This window comes from Lagenorhynchus albirostris, chromosome 5 (genome assembly GCF_949774975.1).
Source record: "Lagenorhynchus albirostris chromosome 5, mLagAlb1.1, whole genome shotgun sequence".
NCBI lineage: Eukaryota > Metazoa > Chordata > Mammalia > Artiodactyla > Delphinidae > Lagenorhynchus > Lagenorhynchus albirostris.
Window position 1 is genome coordinate 50,943,443 of NC_083099.1, and position 16,918 is coordinate 50,960,360.

General features: G+C 40.4%; 1 protein-coding gene across 4 annotated transcripts in view; it reads right to left on the reverse strand.

Moving 5' to 3' along the window:
• PLD1 (phospholipase D1) overlaps positions 1-16,918 on the reverse strand; it is a 203,876-nt gene that overhangs the window by 12,515 nt on the left and 174,443 nt on the right. For all 4 annotated transcript variants that reach the window (XM_060150004.1, XM_060150002.1, XM_060150001.1 and 1 more), the window contains 2 exons: positions 12,508-12,642; positions 3,037-3,190 (listed from right to left, as the gene is read on the reverse strand). In XM_060150004.1, the coding sequence (XP_060005987.1) occupies positions 3,037-3,190; positions 12,508-12,642 (289 nt within the window). The remainder of the gene's footprint in view (positions 1-3,036; positions 3,191-12,507; positions 12,643-16,918) is intronic.

Here is a 16,918-nt window from a genome sequence, read left to right on the forward strand (position 1 = left end):
ATTTCTTACATTAAAATAAATTGCAGGTGTTGGCTTCCCTGGTGGCGCAGTGGTTAAGAATCCGCCTGCCAATGCAGGGCACATGGGTTCGAGCCCTGGTCCGAGAAGATCCCACATACCGTGGAGCCCGTGCGCCACAACTACTGAGCCTGTGCTCTAGAGCCCGCAAGCCGCAACTACTGAAGCCCACGTGCCACAACTACTGAAGCCCACATGCCTAGAGCCCATGCTCTGCAACAAGAGAAGCCACCGCAATGAGAAGCCCACGCACTGCAACGAAGAGTGGCCCCGCTCGCCGCAACTAGAGATAGCCCGCACGCAGCAACGAAGACCCAGCACAGCCTAAATAAATAAATAGATAAATTTATTAAAAAATTAAAATAAATTGCAGATGTTAAATGTAAAAGTAATATCAAATGAGCACTAGAAGAAAATATAAGTAAATATTTTATCTTGGGGAAACTATTCTAAGCATATTTTTTAAAAGGGGGGAAAAGAAAAAAACTGATAGATTTGATTACTAAGAATTGATGGTTCGGGCTTCCCTGGTGGCGCAGTGGTTGAGAGTCTGCCTGCCGATGCAGGGGACATGGGTTCGTGCCCCGGTCCGGGAAGATCCCACATGCCGCGGAGCGGCTAGGCCCGTGAGCCATGGCCGCTGAGCCTGCGCGTCCGGAGCCTGTGCTCCACAACGGGAGAGGCCACGACAGTGAGAGGCCTGCGTACCGCAAAAAAAAACAAAAACGAATTGATGGTTCCCCCAAATACTCTAAATATGATTAAAAGGCAATTGGCAAATCAGCTTTGCAACAAATGGGAGAAAGAAATTAGGCTCTTATGTACTTAAATTACTGATAAATCATTAAAAGAAAGTGAAACATTGCAACAAAATGGGCAAAGGACGTGAATAGTCTAGACAATTTGCAAAAGAACAATTACAAATGGCTAATGGATACATTTTTAAAACCTCAAATTTCAAATTAATAATGAAATTCCATTTGAAACCCAACAAATCGGCGAAGATAATAATAGAACTCAGAAGGCAAAGGAAATTGCACACTTCCTTTGGTTAGAAATCCTATAGTTAGGATTTAGTTAAGGAAACAACTAAGAAGGTAAGCAAGATACTATCTATAACCATACCCACTTTTTTATATCAGCGAAAAATCTGCCCATCAATGAGGTTTTGGTTAAAGGAATTATGGCGGGCTCAAACAATGTAATACAATGCAGCCATTAAATGTTATAGAAGAACGCAATGACATGGAAAAGTGTGTGTAACATTATTTAAGTAATAAAGGACTTTGTAGAACTGCAAGATCCTAATTATGTTTAAAAAAAGAAATACAGTAGTGAATATTTATATATAGATAAAAAGTAGAATGATATACATCAAATGTTAAAATTGTTAGCACTGGGTGATGGGATTACAGATCAATTTAATTTCCTTATTGCTTTTCTGTTTGCCAAATTTTCTACAATGAAAAATATGTTGTAATCAGAACCCTCTCCCTCTATAATTATTATACATTTAGAAAGTTATAAAGGAGGCTACGCCTTTAAAGAGAATACTTAAGTTCTCATGGAACTGAAAAGGTGTGACATTTATTTCTAGCTGACAGGAGGAAATATCTGTTTCCTTATATGAGCTGCAGTAGGCAATCAATGGGTCGATTAACAGTGGGTTGCTAATCTTAAACTCTCCCCTGCTAAACAAAACAAATTAACATTAGAAGTCAATTAAAATATCAATGGTCTAAAAAAAACAAAAACAAAAACCTTACTGACAAAACAATTAGTAACAAAGGCGACAAATACAGCAATAAAAACTGTGAGAAGGTCTGACAGTCAAATTTTGAGGGATGGATTTGCTGAGCTCCTGGGGCAGAGGGAGCCTAAGGAACGTCTCTGGAACTGAAGCTTGGTCCTCAAAAGCCAGAGTCTGGAGTGAGGTAGGAGGTAAGGGCCGCCAGCATTTGCAGGAGGGAAGTGCTGGTTTTGTGCCCATTTGCAAGTGAGCCAGATTTCAGAAGCGACCATTAACACTGGAAGGGTTAAAACAACAGCACCACAACAGTATCTGTGCAGTGCCTTTCATCAAATAGCTTAAAATACCCCCCTTAATCGGGGACACTTGGCTCTATCTCACCATAGCGGCCACACTGAAATCCCATCCTGGCCAATATAGTTCTAGAATCTTATAATTGTGGACTTCCTGCAAAAGCCTACAGGTGGGAGAGTGGTCAGGGTGTGTTCCACAGACAGTGGGGAGCTTAGTGTGTCTTCAGTGGGCTGGGGGAGAGGGTCAGGAGATAGATAAGAAGCCATTTGAAAAAGAGAGATAAGAAGGCATTGAGGATTGGTTGAATAGCGGAGTGATAGGACCTGCGTTAGGTTCTCGAAGGATCACTCTGACAACTGAGACTGGACTACAGGGGCTGGCATGGGGCCAGTTAGAGCCCCGCCCAGGAAAGTTCTCAGTAACACTTAACTGAATGAAGCACTTATTTAGGGATACACACCCCCTGCTACTTAGCCCAGTGCTCTCTCTGTTGGACCACAGGTTTGTTTAAAATTCACATCTTCTTGCAGAAGATCAGGAAGCTTCCATGTCTGGAGTCATCTTAAATCTGAGAAATGAAGTTTCCACATTTAATTTAACACCAGTAGTCACTAGCTTTCTCCTTTAGTAATTTTCATCATATCCTTATATCGCTGGAACTATTTCAATTTCTAAAAATGGACTCACTATAAAAAACTTAAATAGACACTAGGTGGTTTGACCTGGTCCTAAATCAATTAATAGATTTAAAATGCTAGTTTTCTCCATTACACATAAAAATAATAAAAGCTGTTCAAACAGGAAATTTTTATGCCCCACACAGAGCCATTTTGTATACGACTGGTGTGGTTCACGCTGTTTTGGACACAGAAGAACCTGGAGATGGCATGTGTGCTAAGGGCCAGAGGCTGGGCTGGGTTCCATTGCCCACTGCAGCGGGATTATGTGAGGGAGACCCAGCTTCCGAGACCCACCGAAAGCACTGCAGCCGAAGTCCTAGGGCGAAGTGGCCAGCTTGGTACTCTTTTCCATCCATTACTGAAGGGACCGTCTCCGTGTCCTGCACAATGACAGCCATTTCACTGTCCCGTTTTCCCAGCATGCTTCGGTCGTTTATGTTGGCAGAGCCTATAAAGAGAAACAGTGAAACTGAACAATTTTCTTATTCCGGCAGACACTCATTTGCCCTCCAGACTCAATTCTTCCTTGCTAAAAAAACCCCTAATTTTGTTCAGGTATCAAGAGATGCTGTGCTCTAGGAAGGCAGGGTGCTCCCTAACCCAGGGGTAAATCTTGATCAGTCTAAGGCCAGTCATGGTCATTTCATTGTTTTTGCCAGTGATTGGCTTAGAAATGGGCACTTGTCATGATTCTAGTCAATGCAACATAAGGCAAATCTGCCAGGGGCTTCTGAGAAAGTTTTTCTCTTTCTTATAAATAGACAGAAGAAGAAGATGGTGTCACTGCCAGTCTTTGGATACTCTGGCTTGAAGGGTTGCATGAGGACATGATTGTGGGAGCTGCTGCAGCCACTTTGTAACCAAGGGACAAACAGACAAGTTGAACATGGCAGAGCAGAAAGAAGAAAGACTCTGGGTCTTTAAGTCACTGAGCTGGCCAACCCTAGAACCTTCTTATTTTCTGTTATGTGAAGTAATACATTTCCCTTATTGTTTCACATACTTCTAGCTGAATTTTCTATCTTGTGGCTCAAAGGATTCTAACTGATATAGTCATTAAGCACACAAAGAAACAAGAACACTTACCAGCTCAGTGCAGTAAGGTTTCATGCTTAAGAATCACACTCTGTAGACTTTAACTCATGGTCACATAATTATAAATGTCAAAACACAAGAGGACCTTCACAAGCAATATAGTCCACCCCCAAATACAGATTATCATTAGTGGCTTTGGGTTTTCATTCTCTTGCCTCACTTGTGTGGCATGCCAACAGCTTCTGTATCAACTTCCCTCCATTCTATTTTTAAATCCAAAGGAGCTGAGAATGCTGACTTTCACATGTGAAGGGCAAGTATTTGAGTATTAGTTCAACCTGCACTTCCTGAGCTCCTCTGCTGTGTATTCAAAAACCTTGCAACATTTTCTGCATTAATCATTGTGGATCCACAGGTTTTTTTTTTTCCGGTACGCGGGCCTCTCACTGTTGTGGCCTCTCCCGTTGCGGAGCACAGGCTCCAGACGCGCAGGCTCAGTGGCCATGGCTCACGGGCCCAGCCACTCCGTGGCATGGGATCTTCCCAGACCGGGGCACGAACCCGTATCCCCTGCATCGGCAGGCGGACTCTCAACCACTGCGCCACCAGGGAAGCCTCAGGATCCACACTTTTGAATCCTTGAGGTGTCCTACAAACTACAAAAGGGGCCTGACTCTTTTTTCTTCTTGGTCCTCTTGCCCTAGTCCCACACTCCACTGCTTCTGCAGACAGGGTGCAGAAGAGTTAGGTTGAACACAAGCTCGGGCTACTGTCTGTGATGGGGACCACCAGGGTGTAAGGTGTTAGCAGTGCTACCCAGAGCCCAGATGGTGGGATGTTGGACGTGAGAGGAAGCTGGCTCCTCCTGAAGAGTCTATACTGCCATTTGCTAAAATATGGTCACATAGTTAATACACAACTCTATGATAACTGTGGATGGGAACGGTGTCCCATAGGGACTCTGGGTGACAGAAAGGATGGAGCACCTCACAGAAAGTTGGGAGCACCATTAGAGCGCCGTAAGGTGGGCCCCACCTTTGAAACACTTTGTTTTGTTAGCAACAAATCAACCTTTATACATACACTTACATTTTAATTACACTATAAAATTTGTAGCCATGTCTTTGGGCTTAACATGGGGCCCAGCATTAATTTGGGCAAAGTCATTTAATCTTTCTCAGCTTTAATTTGATCTTTTATAAATCGAGATAATAATACAGACCTTGTAGGGTTGTTGTAAAAATTAAGTAAGACCATGTGAAAGCACTTACTGATCTATAAACTGTCCCACAAATGCTAATTATTACTGGCATTATTATCAGATACTTGTTACCGTGAGAATATCTGCACTAGAGAACATTACCATAGGAAGGGAAGACTTGCTGGCATGTAGCGTTTGTATCAAAGAAGCCTCCTCTCTGGGTGAATCAACTGTCAGGGGCAAGGAATAAGGACTCCATAGTGCTGCTTTGGGACATCACTACCACAGGGCCCCAGCAGAGGCCACTCTCGGGCTGGGGCTGCCAAATTGGGAGGACATAGCTGCTCTTCACCGTCAGGGAGACTGGGGATGTGAGCCCCCTGGAAAGCCACACACACACATACACACACACACACACACACACACACACACACACTTTCACACCAGTCCTCTCAGACTCCCTCCCATCACCAGGGGAGGAATGCATTCTTGGCCTTCTGAGCTGGAATTCTTAGAGGGTGTGGTTCTTGTACTTCCAGGGCCCATCTGGAGTTTCCCAGAGTGCTGACTCTCAACCACACTGGATAAGTGAGTTTGGATAAGTGAGTTGGCTACTACTTAATAGGAATGTGAAGAAAGGGAAGAGAAAATTTCAGGTGAATTTAATAAATGAGATACCAAAAATGAGATATTGATGGATGTAAATGTTACCCTCCCTTCTTGTTGTTAAACATTCCCATATTCTGAAAATCACATTCAGAACAGCAGGTATAGTATTAACCCATTTCTATAGAACATACTAGGAAGAAGAGAGGGCAGGTGACCTCTAGAAAGATGCACACTGAAGGGTAAGAGTGGTGAGTACCTTCTGGCAAAGACAGGGAGACAATAAGGGGAACTTTGACCTTTTACTCTCTCTGAGTCCTTAGAGTTTTAACTGTTTACAAGAAATATGCTCTGTTTCCATGTACTATGTTTTATGGCAACTGCAATCCCTTGGTTTATTAGGACATTGCCTTGATAATTTTTGGAAAATGACCTTTTCTAAGTTTGCTCTTAGGAACTTTTTAAACAGTATGTAATATAGCAAAATAGAAAACAGTATATGAAAACATAAGTCCAACTTAGGTAATAATTTTAGAAAATCACTGAATTTATCACCCAAGCTGAAAAACAGAACATTACCACATCCCAGAAGCCCTCAGCTGTCTTCCCATTAAAGACCTTCCCTTCCTAAGAGAGAATCTGTATAGAATTTTGTGTTCATCATGCTCTGATGATGTTTTCCTAAACAAAAAAAACTTACTTTTGGCTTATTTTTAATTTGTATAAGTGGAATCATATAGAAGATAAACTTTGGAGATTTGCTTCTTTCATTCGAAATCATGTCTTTGGGATTTATCTATGCATAATTGTAATGCATTATTTTCCTTGAATGAACACCCCCAAACATTTTATTTTATTTTTATTTTTTCCTCACTCTTGGGCAGCCTAAATAGCACAGGTGGGAACCCAGGTGGAAGCATCACCCCCCCCATACCCCCCCTCCCCCTGTTTATCACCTAACCTAACACAATGATAAAGAAAAGAGGACAAGAACAAAGTACCCTATGAGGTGTGGAATGCAAGATAAGCAGTCTGGCAGAGGCTAAAAATCCCCTTTTTACATGGGCTGCTTGCAATATTGGAATCTCAGTTACCTTCACCACCCAGTGCCTATTTCAGCCTTACTCACCTTTCAGGTCTCAGTTTAGACATCACTTCCCACCTCTCCTCTCTCCCTGTCTCCCTCTCCCTCCCTCCACCCCATTTCTCCCTCCCCCCTCCCTCTCCAGTATATTCTCATAGCGCCTCATTTGTCTGGAGCTCACCCGATTTTCCCCACTAGATGGTAAACTCCCAAAAGGGAGAAGTCATTCACTCTTGGGGTTTAAAACACAGAGGGGACGTGTTTAACACGTTTTTTATTAGTGGATGCCTTTAGACGGGGCTTGCCTCTCATGTGCCACAGTTCCTCCAGCCCCGCCCCCGACAGCATCTTTTTGTCATAAGAATGGATCATTCGTTGACCTGCCTGACCCCCCAGCCCCCCACCTCCTGCATCCCAGACCAGAGTAGGCCCTCAATAAGCATTTATCAGAGGGATGATTTTTTTCTTTTCAGGTTGGGTAAAGCACAGAACAAGATGGGAGTCAGTATTTCTTTAACGACCCCTGCCCCTCACTAGCTATGGCCCTCAAGACTGGACTGTCTTTACCTGCAGGAGTCCCGATGCCAAAAGCTCAGCCTCTCTGTACACCTGTGCCAAACTGAATCGAAGAGACAGAGTTTTGGGCGAAGTAGAAAAGGATAGCTTTCCTGCTTTGTCAGGCAAAGGGGAACACAGTGGGATCCTGCCTTGAAAAACTGTGTCCCACCCAAACTTATTTTTTCATTCTACTATTGATGGATGTTTGGGTCGTTTCCAGAGTTTTGCTATAATACACAATTATGTTCTGCATAGTTGTGTATGTTTCCTGGTGTACACATGTGGGAGTTTAGCTGGGCTCTGTATGCAAGAGTGGAGTCTCTGGTGTTCCTCAGTGTCGTCAATACTTGGATTGTCCAATTTTTTTTTTTTTTTTTTTTGCGGTACGCGGGCCTCTCACTGCTGTGGCCTCTCCTGCTGCGGAGCACAGGCTCCGGACGCGCAGGCTCAGCGGCCATGGCTCACGGGCCCAGCCGCTCCGCAGCACGCGGGATCTTCCCGGATCGGGGCACGAACCCGTGTCCCCTGCATCGGCAGGTGGACTCTCAACCACTGTGCCACCAGGGAAGCCCATGGATTGTCCAATTTTTAATTTTTGCCAATTGGTATTTTGAAAACCTGTTCTTTGTCTCATTATTATATTAATGAGGATGAACATGTTTCATATACTTATGGGCTTCAGGTATGTCCTCTTTGGGGACGTTCCTATACAGTTCCTTTGCCCATCTTTCTTCAGATACTGTCTTTCCTTATTGATTTAAGGAGTTCTTTATATGTTTTGAATATTAACTGTATTGCAAATACCTTTTTCAGTTTGTGGTTTATCTTTTTGTTCTATTTATAGCATCTTTTAATGAATAAAGTTCTGAATTTTAATGCAGTTGGATTTATCTGTCATTTCCTTTGTGGTTTTGCTTTTTTAAAATGTCCTGTTCCAGAAATTGTGAATTCTTCTGTGGTAGGCAGAAAAACGGCTCCCAAAGATGACTATGTCCTAATTCCCAAAGCCTGTGAATATGTTATATTACATGGCAAAGGGGAATTAAGGCTGCAGGTGGACGTGGAATTAAGGGTGCTAATCAGCTGGCCTTAAAAATAAGGAGATTATCCCGGATTATTCAGGTGGGCCCAGGATAATCACAAGAGTCTTTAAAAGTAAAGGGGGGGCTTCCCTGGTGGCGCAGTGGTTGAGAGTCTGCCTGCCGATGCAGGGGACACGGGTTCGTGCCCCGGTCTGGGAAGATCCCACATGCCGCGGAGCGGCTGGGCCCGTGAGCCATGGCCGCTGAGCCTGCGCGTCCGGAGCCTGTGCTCCACAACGGGAGAGGCCACGACAGTGAGAGGCCCGCGTACCGCAAAAAAAAAAAAAAAAAAAAAAAAACTTAAAAGTAAAGGGGATTCAGAGAGAGATGCGGTTACAGAAGAATGGGTTAACACTTTGAGAACTTTCAGAGAGATCTAACATTGCTGCCTTCAAAGATGGAAGAAGGGAGGCATGAACCAAGGAATGTGGGCAGCCCGGAGAAGCTGGAAAAGGCAGGGAAATGGATTCATCTTTAGAGCCTCCAGAAGGGAACACAGCCCTGCTGATACCCGGATTTTAGCCCAGTGAGACCCATGCTGAACTTCTAACCTATAGAATGGTTAGATAATACATTTGTGCTGATTTAAACCAGTAAGTTTGTGGTCATTTGTTACAGCAGTAATAGACAGCTAACACACAAACTCTACCCTGTTCTAGCTGACTTGTTTTAAAGGAAAACTGATTCTTCAATGGAGCGTCAGTGGGCTACTCAGTACTTTCTACCCACTTGTGTTCCCTGTGCCTCCAGTTTGGGAGTTCTCAGCTTGGCTACACAGCGGCATCACCTAGGAGGCTTTCAAAAGATATTGGTGCCACAACAAAAACAAAAAGCAAAAGAACCTTGATGCCTGGGTCTCAAACCAGACCAATGAGTCAGAATTTCTGGATGTAGGAACCAGGCATTAATATTTTCCCCTAATACCACTCCATCCCTTCATCTACCTCTTCATGGGGGGGGAATTTATTTGAAAGTAAATTGCAGACATGAATAATCTTCCCCCTAAATGATAGTTTCCTTTATCTGAACTGAAACTCATCTGTGTTCAAAATTGTTCTGTGGTGACAGTGAAAACATTTTAGGGGCTGATTGACTGAGTGGAGACAGGAAGACACCTGTCAGAGTGATGGCAATATTCTGTATCTTGTTCTGGGTGGTGGTTACATGAATGTAAACATATGTGAATATTCATTAGGCTGTACACTTATGCAATTTACTATATATAATAGCTTAATTAAAAAAGGATAGTCCACCAAAAACAAGCCACCAGGCAAACCTAAGGCAGCCAGGGTTGAGACCCACGGGACTCGCTCTTTACTGGGGTGGCCTTTCAACTACAGACTCTCAACAGCTGCTCTCGAGCCTGCCCCTTAAGCACTGATATCCATTCTCTCTCCACAGTTTCCCACATACCCACCTTCGCTGACAGTCTCTGGACCTTCTCGCACCAGTTCATCAATATCCATCCCGATGTTTCTGGTGTTTCATGGAAAGAATACCTGCCTCCCCTGTAGCCCATGAGCTGTGTAGGGCAGTGGCACTGTGTGATCATGTTTTGTATCTCCCTATTGTGTTGTGCAATGGATTAGTGAATACTAAAAAAAATCGTTTCACTTAGTCAACAGGATAGACTTAAATTCTATTTAAGGATAGCCTTGTTTTGTTTAGGAAAGCAAATAAATGTTAGTTCTGTTAAGTGCCAGTAAGATGAATTAGAAAATTGGACTTGGTCACAGATTTTGGGACCAACATGGCCACCGGGGGTAAGAGATAATTAAAGGTACACACAAAAGAGATCCCAATGTGAGAAACCAAGTATTTCCTTGTGAGGAAAAAAAATGAGGATAAACCATTAGTCATTTTTCTTACGTCAATTATTCAATAATTCTGGCATAAGTCTGCCATGTTAGAAAATTTAATCACAGGTTACTTTAATTCCTTTTAAGCTCTCAACTACTTGCTTAACACCTGTAAAATACTGTCAACCTAACTTCTCAAGTTCCTCTTTGAGAATTTTAAACATTGTTCTCTGTCTGTGTTATGAAAACAGGCCAGATATCTGAGAGCAGCAATAACAAGACTGCTTCTCCTAGAGTTTCCACTGAGATAAAAAGAACAAAAGTACCTGTGGATTTTCCACGGGGGAAATGTGTTCTGCCCTTGGGGAAGGAGAAAAAGAACTGCAGCCTCTGAAGACTAACAAGTGAGACCTCGTCATACTCCCAAGGCCACATCTTCAGTTTCAAGAAAGTCGGTAAGAACGATGTGCAAAATGGATCAGTTATTGCTAGCCTAAATAAACTGTAGCCTTTGAGGGGTCAGAGGCCTTTCAAGAAAATAAGTCAACTAAAAAACTCTACAAATCTGTTTAACTGTTAGCTCAGATACTGAAAACTACTTTGCATTTATATTTGATGTAAAGTAAAGCAGGCTGAAGGTCAAAATGACCTTTAAAAGGAAAATATTTACATCTGTCAATTTTTACTTCAAGAGTTCTGAAATCTTGCTGAAGAGATCAACTGAATTTTATCTGGCTTTGTTTGTTTTTTCATTTCAGCAAAATCAATATTTTTCCTTTCCTTACTGTCATTGCCAAATTCAATATAAAAATATTCTGAGATTGGCTTCTGAAAAGCAAGACCAGAATAGCTTGCGGGAAATAAGAGAAAACTTGTATATTGGGGGAAGTAAGGGAGGAAATAAATCCTTAAAGAGCTTTGATCCCTATTGAGCAAGAACTTGAAGACACAAGATATTTTTCTTAAATGCCCAATAAGTATTAAAAGAATGCCTGGGGCTTCCCTGGCGGCGCGGTGGTTGAAAGTCCGCCTGCCGATGCAGGGCACACGGGTCGTGCCCCGGTCCAAAAAGATCCCACATGCCGCGGAGCGGCTGGGCCCATGAGCCATGGCCGCTGAGCCTGCGCTCCGCAACGGGAAAGGCCACAACAGTGAGAGGCCCGCGTACCGCCAAAAAAAAAAAAAAAAAAAAAGAATGTCTGTGTGTGTAAACACATATATATATATGTATCACCACACTGTGGTCTATATATTTTCTGGCTTCTGAACTACTTTTTCTTTTCAAATCATCTTCCAGACAAGACAGTCTCATTACTCCTAGGTATGAATTTTTTTTTCCTTTTCTCAGTGGAGGATAGACCTGGAAAAGGCATATTTACTGCCAAAATTTTTCGAAACACCCCATGACACTTAATTTCTTAAAGAATAGTTAAGTATCTTATTGTAGCTGAGAAACTACATTTTATTTAAAATGGATGAGTGGAATTCCCAATAGTGGGACACAGCATATCTCTAAGTAACATCCCCCCACCCTTGTCAATTCATTTATCTGGCTGGTTATTTATACTCTATTTCTCCTCCTGGCCTTTCAGTGTTTGTGTAACATGATATTAGAAGGCAAACCAATTCAATGATGGGAAAATGAAGCTTTTCAGGTGTATACAAGAATGAAGCTGCAAACCCACTCCTCTGGTCAAGATCTAATCTGGGTAGAATGTACAACCAGTAACTCTCCTGAATCTGTCAGTGGGGCGAGGACTGCAGGAACAGACTGCAGACCTTAGTCTAGGACTACATCATATCATTACTACACAATGTCCACCTCATTCCCGCCCCCAACAAAGCTGGTCTGCTCTGCACTCTGATTAATAACGTCCAAAACATTGACTCTGGGGAAAAAATGGTAAGCCCAGAGGCAGCAATATTTTAATATCCTTCCGATCCTAACTCTCGCAAAACTTCAGATCTGTGGTAATGCTTAGGTGGGTGTGATGCGTGCACGTACAAATTACCACGAGGTACTCATTTGTGACACATTTCCCTCCCCACATCTCCTCCTTCCAAGCCCAGAAATCTAGGTACTTGGCTTCAAAATAAAAATAAGGAAATAATAAAGAATTAATGAGAGCAGGCTGATTATTGCACTGCTGGGTTAAATTGCTGTCTCTGGACACTGTAATTTACACGATGGCCATTTGATTGTTCTGTGCCTCTGTTACTTCATAGATAAAAGCAGGGATTAGACAGGACATAAGCAAAAAAGATTGCTTCGGAAATGTTTTAGATAACTGTGTGACTGTCCCTTTCAACTGCAAAGGAAGCTTTAGAGGAATAAAAAGAAAGATTGTTGCATGAGGTAAGTCAACTAACAAGGAATACAATTAGAGACCAAGTACTTACCAATAATAACAGTGTTGTCATCAGCAATTAGCAACTTGCTGTGGACATAGACAAGCTCAGTGACTAGGTTTCCTTCAAGCTCTGCGTGTGTTCTAAGACCACAGAAGGATATGTAATTTATCCACTGATTGCCGACTGTAAATTAAATAAGAAATCACTAAAATTAATATGACCAAGCTCAATAATGGCACCTTAAATTTTACTGTCTTTCAAAACAAATATACCACATAAACAGGTTAAGAATAGATTATAAAATATATGTGTGTATGTGTGTGTGTATAATTTCAGAATACATCTAGGATCTATTTTTGCTTTCTGAAGAGTTTTATATTGTTAATATGAATGGAGATACAATTTTAAAATATCATACTGAAGTGATTTCTAAGAATTTCTTATGCCGAGGTAATCCAAAGATAAATTCAAATATGAACATTTTATTTTAATGATTTGGTGAGCAACTACTGAAGAGTTATAAAGTATAGCTGCAGTAGATAACCCAAGATTTCAGTGTGACATTTGCATCTGTCTTGGTTGACACCTGCCGCTGTTTAAATCAGATGCAAGATGTGAGCCCAAACTACCCGATGTACACATACTTTGCAGCATATCCAGCGCAAAGCAGCAGATAAATTTTGCAGACTTTGGGTAAGTAAGAGTGTTGGCAATTAAATAACACTCCTTCTAAATCACTAAAGTTAGGAAAGAATCCTAAGTACATTTGACTTCGGAGAATTTTATTTAGAGCAAGCAGTACTAGGTTTGTACTTTAAAATGTTGTCCTCTCATCATGTGAGGGTCATTTATGTGATAAGAAGAAATGCATTCCATATCAAACCAACCCATATTCATTACTCTGGCATGAGTGTTAGTCATGAGATTTTATGGTCCCTCTCCCACGTAGCAATCGCCCTGGATAAGCAAAGTCTGATACTAAGAATAAATGGAGTGGAACCAAACCATCTTAGATTCTTATAGAAAGAGAACATAAATTTTTAAAAGAATCTGAAGCATACTAATAGAACCAATGGTAGTTCATGTTTCATTTACTGAAGTTTCCATGTATTACTGATGCTTTCTATTTTACTGCTGATGTTAGTGTATCTATTAAATTTAGGTATATTGGAAAGAAGTTTGTTCATAGGTAATATACAGAGATTCCTCCATTTACAAATAAACCTTCCCATATTTTATATTAACACATACTATAAAGTCTGTATAGTTAAAACAGTGTAGAACTGGTACATAAATAGACAGCCAAACCACTGAATAGAATAGGAAGTCCAGAAACAGACCCAGGTAGGTATGGAAATTTTGCATATGATAAAGGCTGCATCTCTAGGAAAAGGGCTTTTTACATAAAGGACTAGAATTTTTAAATGAAAGGTGCTAGTACAATTGCATAGCTATTTGAAAAAGATAAAATTATATACATTTCTCCCAGCAATCGTAAGAACTCCAAATAAATCAGAGATGAAAATGTAAGCATATGAAACTATACAAGTGTTAGAAGAAAACAGGGTGAATTCCTGGTAACCTGAGCGCAGGGAAGGCTTGTAAGTATCTAGAGCCAATAAAAGATCAATAATGTTGGCTAAATTAAAAAAAACATATTTGCATGACACAAAACACAACAAGCAAAGACAAATGACAAAGAGGAAGAACATATTTGCAGTATACATTACAGACAAAGAACTGAGTCTGAACATATAAAGAACTCAATAACTGAAGGGAGAAAAAGATCAAAGTCTTGACAGAAAAATAGGCAAAAGACATGAACAGACAATTCACACACACGAAAAGATACATTTGAAAACACATACATTCTCACTCATAATAACAGAAATGCAAATTAAAACCACAGTGAGAAACCATTTTTTAACCTATGAGATTGGGCAAAAAAAAAAGTAAGATAACATATTCTATTGGTGAGACTGGGTTGAAGCAAGCTCTCTCTTACATTGGTGGTAAGAATGCAAATTGGTACAAACTTGGAGGGTAACTGGCAATACCTAAAAAAACCACCTATGTGTTTACCTACTGACCTAGTATTCCCACTGTAGAAACTTATCCTAAATATACACTTCCAACAAATAAGAACATATATGCACAAAGTTATCAACTGCATAATTGTAATTGAAAAATATTGAAAACAACCTAAATGTTCATACAGAGGAGAATGATTGAATCAACTATGGCAAATCTATACAAGGGAGACTATGCAGAGCTAAAAAGGAATGAAAATCGCTATGAACTGATATGGAGTGATTTCCAGGATGTAGTGTTAAATGAAAAAACAAATGCACAAGAAAATATGTGGTATGCTATTCTTATGAAAGAGATTGGGAGAAATAAGAAAATATACATGTATCTGCTCATTTGTACAAAAAGAAACACAGCAAGAATAACTTAGAAACTGACAAAATTGGTTACCAATAGGGGATGAGTGGAATAGGGTGGAAAAGATGGGTGGGGAAGAAACTGAAAGGAAGTATAGCGGAGTGGCACTTGTCTAAGCATGCCTTTTGTATAGTTCTGACTATTGGAAGTCTGTTACACACACTTAATCAAGAAAGACAGAGAAAAAAAGAAAAGCCTAAAATGAAATACAAATTAAAGCAATGAACCTAACTGTATTTCAAATTAATAACATAATCCAAGTAAATTTTCAACACTGGTTTTTGAGCATATACTCTTAGGCTAAAGACAAAAAGAACTGCAAACAAATATTGAATTCTAGTGAGATTTATTTTTCATAGTAGTATGGGCTACAGATTTTTGTGTATTCTAAGATTGAGGAAGTATATATATCAGAGATAACAGAAGGAATCCTGTGGCATGGGACTGGAATTATAAGTATCAGTATGGAGATAGATAGATAATAGGTAGATAGATGGATAGGTAGATAGATAGATAAATAGACAGATAGACAGACATGTAATAGATAACGTGTATACAAAAGGCCTAAAGCAGTAATATCCCAGTAGTAATGATCATATCTAGCACCCAGAATTTGGTTTCTAAATGCCAATTTCCACTAAAAGAACCTAGGTTTCTTGGAGAAATGGTTGATTGCAGGGCTAGTTCTGGGAATATACAAGATGGGTCTGGAACTCTTGTGCCAGTAAGAAAAAAAGGCTGATGGGAACATGTCCAAAGCACATAGGAGCAAGCTTAAAAAGGCCCTCACTGGCCAAACCTGTGCAAGCTGATCATCAAAATTATTACCCCCTGAATAACATAAGAATCCACAGGTCCACACATGAATAAATGCATAAGTGGGGAAGAAGGGGAAACTTTCTTATAGTAGAATTGCAACTAAGAAATTCAGAAGAAAGTAATAAATATAGAAGAAGCAATGGAACTAAAAAATCAACATTTAGAAATATAGTAGTAATAACTGAATCATAGTGTAATAATGGATCCAGGCAGAATCATTAATATATGCTAAAACCAGTGGGTGAATGTTTGATAAGAAGCAGAATATTTACTACATAGACTCAAAGTGTTTTCCCACGAAATATTTAATTACAAAGGGAAAAATGGTAATTTTATAGTGGAGAAACTTGGCAGATCCCACCTTCCCTAAATGATCAAAGTTAATATACCAGTAATGGGGTAAATCAACACCATGTTCCTCCTGACATGGTATATGAAGAGCCCATCACTTCTGTGATATGCCTGCTGAAAACGCATAACCTGAATCTAATCACAAGGAAACAATGGATATACCGAAACGGAGGGCTATTCTACAAAATATAACTGTACTCTTCAAACATACCAAGGTCATGAAAGTCCCCTCATCCTCCAAAAAAAAAAAGATTGAGGGATTATTTCAGATTACAGGAAAATAAAGATACATACACCACATGTTGTTGATTGAAGCCTGGGCCACACACACACAAAAAACATTTCCCCCCCTTTTGCTATAAAGGACCTTAATTAGTAAGACAATTGGAAAAATTTCAATAAGGTCTGCAAACAAGATAATAGTATTATATCAATGTTAATTTCAGTAATTTCTATATTGAACTATAGCTGCTTTAAAAATGTCCTGCTTTTTCACAAAAACACACATTTATTTAGGAGTAAATGAGCATCATGGTTGCAACTTATTGTCAAATGGTTCAGAGGGAAAAAACCCATCCACCTGTCTGTCTGTCTATCTGTCTATCTATCTATCTATCTGGAGAGAATGATAAAGCAAAGAAGGCAAATTTATTAACATTTGCAAAATCAGGATGAAGGGTATATGGCAGTTCTGGAAATTCTTCCGTAAGTTTGAAATTATTTAAAAATATTTTTTAAAGATTAACGATACCGACTGGCTGTTAGCAGCCTGAAAAGCTTAAGACGTAATAACTTGTAATTTCCTAAGGCACAGATTTGTGCCATTCCACAGCAGGTCTGGAGA